Below are 3,215 nucleotides of genomic sequence, written 5' to 3'. Positions count from 1 at the left end.
AGTTCGAGAGCAGCCTGGCCAACACGGCAAAACCCTGTCCCTACAAAAAACACAAAAATTAGCCAGGCAAGGCAGCACCCACCTGTAATCCCAGCTACTCAGGAGGCTGATGCACGAAAATCGCGTGAACCGGGAGGTAGAGGTTGCAGTGAGCTGAGTTCACACCACTGCACTCTAGCCTGGGCAACAGAACGAGACTCCATCTCAAAAAAGAAAGAAAAAAAGAAAAAGGAGGAAAGAAGGAAGGAAAGAAGGAAAGAAGGAAGGAAGGAAAAAAGAAAGAGGAGAGGAACAAATACTGGTCCATTCATAAATGGAATATTATTTGGCCATGAAAAGGAATGAAGTGCTGACACATGCTGCCACATGGGTGGACGCTGGAAACGTTACGCTAAGGAAAGGAAGGCAGACACAAAAGGTCACATACTGTCTAGTTCCATTTACATGAAGTGTCTAGAGGAGGCAAATGCACCGAGACAGAAAGCAGATTGGTGGTTTCCAGGGGCTGGAGAGAAGGGGATGGGGAGTGGCTGCTTTGTGGGTACAGGGCGTTCTTTTAGGATGATGAAATGTCTTGAAATTAGAGAGAGGAGGTGGCTGCCGACACTGGGATGTGTTAAATGCCACTGAACCGTGTACTCTAAAATGGGTTGCTGTATGTGATGTAAATTCTGCTTCAACTTTTGAAAAATGGGAATGGGGCTGGGCACAGTGGGTCACGCCTGTAATGGGTGAACATTTTGGGAGGCTGAGGCGGGCGGGTTGCCTGAGGCCAGGAGTTGGAGACCAGCCTGGCCGACATGGAGAAACCCCATCTCTACCAAAAATACAAAAACTTAGCCAAGCATGGTAGTGTGCGCCTGTAATCCCAGCTACTCGGGAGGCTGCAGTATGAGAATTGCTTGAACCCAGGAGGTGGAGGTTGCAGTGAGCCAAGATCGGGTCACTGTAGTCCAGCCTGGGCAATAGAGCAAGACCTTGTATCAAAAAAAAAAGAAAAAGAGGCCAGGCGCATTGGCTCATACCTGTAATCCCAGCACATTGGGAGGCCGAGGAGGGTGGATCACCTGAGGTCCGGGGTTTGAGACTAGTCTGTCCAACATGGCAAAACCCCATCTCTACTGAAAGTACAAAAATTAGCTGGATGTGGTGGCGGGTGCCTGTAATCCCAGCTACTCAGGAGGCCGAGGCAGGAGAATCGCTTGAATCTGAGAGGCGGAGGTTCCAGTGAGCCCAGATCACGCCTCTGCACTCCAACCTGGGTGACAAAGTGAGACTCTGTCTCAAAAAAAAAAAAAAAAAAAAGAAAGAAAAGAAAAAAGAAAAAAACCAAAGAAATAAAAGGCATATTACATCAGGGCATGAGAAAAACAAGGTGAGGGGAGAGAGCGTGGCGGGGGCTTTTATAAACAGCGTGGTCAGGGAAAGCTTCTCTGCTAAAGGGAGTAGCTACGGGAAGGCAGGGCGTGCCAAGCAGAGGAGACAGCAAGGGCAATGGCCTGAGGCGAGACCGTGCCTGGAGGTCAGCGTGGCTGAGTGACTGGAATGAGGGGCAGGGAGGGGAGATGAGGTGGGGGAATGTGGCGGGCTGGGGCCTGGGCTTGGCTGGTGGCCCTGATGGCCCGGGGGCCTCTGTCTCCCCCCAACAGCCCTGCTCCTGGACATCATGACAGTGGCTGGCGTGCAGAAGCTCATCAAGCGGCGTGGCCCATACGAGACAAGCCCCAGCCTTCTGGACTACCTCACCATGGACGTCTACGCCTTCCCGGCCGGGCACGCCAGCCGCGCCGCCATGGTGTCCAAGTTCTTCCTCAGCCACCTGGTGCTGGCGGTGCCCCTGCGCGTGCTGCTGGTGCTCTGGGCCCTCTGCGTGGGCCTGTCCCGCGTGATGATTGGCCGCCACCACGTCACGGACGTCCTCTCCGGCTTCGTCATCGGCTACCTCCAGTTCCGCCTGGTGGAGCTGGTCTGGATGCCCTCCAGCACCTGCCAGATGCTCATCTCCGCCTGGTGAAGCGCCCGCCGACCCATGCAAGGCTCTGGGGGCAGGGCTGGCCCTAGAGAAGGGGTAGGGCGTGGCAAGGTGGCAGGCACAGGTTGAACAGAGCCACCAGGAGTTGGAGCGGCCACCCCCACCCCGTCTTCCCCTCCTGGTTGGAGGCCAGCGAACCCAGGCCGCCCCTCCCAGTGACAAGCGTGTTTGGCAGTGCCAGGCCTCTTGCCTCTTTGCTTGGACTCCAAGTCTCCTCTCTAGGCGGCCCAGACCCACCCGTGGGGACAGCCCTATTTAGCTTCTGCTCTGGGTACAGCAAAAACCAGGATGGTGGGAGGGGCCGAGTCTCATCTTTTCATCGTCATGACTGTTGAGTTCTTGGCTGTGCCCATCATGCCACAGCACGACGCCTGCCAGAGTGCCCCCAACCTACTGCCTGATGCAGGTGCCATTGCCATGAACAGTCATCGACAGCTTAGGGCAGCACTTTCCAACGGGTGCCCCGTGGGACACCAGCCTGCGAGATGCTTTGTGGGGAAAAGGGTTTTGTGGTTCAATAACTTTGGGAAGTGCTGCACCCTCTGTCCCCAAGTTGGACATTCACAAAGGCCGTTATTGCCGTCAAGGCTCTGACGAGTCCTGCAGAAAAGCTTCTTGCTAAACCTTCTTTAACCCATGTTTTCTAAACTTATTTGACCACAGAACCCTTTTCTTGGGGAACAGCTATTAACACCCAAGGAACCACTGGTTCCTCAATTGCATTTTGGGAGCTGCTGTCAGAGAGCTAAGGGGCCTGGGGTGTGAGCTGACTCTCCGCTGGGGAGGCCAGTTGCACCACCACAGCCCAAGGGAAGCGCTGGCCACCGCCCGTGGGCATCGATGAGGCTTTGGCCCCCAGGGGCCGGACTCCATGTGACCTAATAGGTCGTTTCCAAGTCACCTGTTATGGATGTGCATTTCATGTGACAATACAGATGAGATGTAAATGGCCCTCTCCGGTGTGGCTTTTTCCTTGTGCAATTCAATTGCTCCGGAAGCAATCGCCTTATTAACGTGGAATGGGCGGAAGGGTGGGGTAATTCTTCGGCCCTAGACAGTGCCGTGATGCCAGGGATCGGGGGCTCTGGGCACAGCTGGCCTCCTTCTGGACTTTGCCAGGTTGGCCAGTCCCTTCACCCTGGGGTGGCCGCCTGGTGCTCCCTCAGTCCCCAGGTCCTGTGCT

The 3,215-nt window shown here is 55.1% G+C and overlaps 1 protein-coding gene across 1 annotated transcript in view; it reads left to right on the top strand.

Annotated features, from left to right (window-relative positions):
• Positions 1-2,984, top strand: part of PPAPDC3 (phosphatidic acid phosphatase type 2 domain containing 3) — a 21,324-nt gene extending 18,340 nt beyond the window's left edge. The window contains exon 2 of the mRNA XM_011971139.1: positions 1,650-2,984. Within this exon, the coding sequence (XP_011826529.1) occupies positions 1,650-2,014 (365 nt within the window). The 3' untranslated portion in view covers positions 2,015-2,984. The remainder of the gene's footprint in view (positions 1-1,649) is intronic.
• The last annotated feature ends 231 nt before the right edge of the window (positions 2,985-3,215 follow it).

Source organism: Mandrillus leucophaeus, unplaced genomic scaffold, assembly GCF_000951045.1.
Source record: "Mandrillus leucophaeus isolate KB7577 unplaced genomic scaffold, Mleu.le_1.0 Scaffold99, whole genome shotgun sequence".
Taxonomy (NCBI): domain Eukaryota; kingdom Metazoa; phylum Chordata; class Mammalia; order Primates; family Cercopithecidae; genus Mandrillus; species Mandrillus leucophaeus.
The sequence above is the reverse complement of the archived record's forward strand: the minus strand, read 5'-3'. Positions and strand labels throughout refer to the sequence as shown.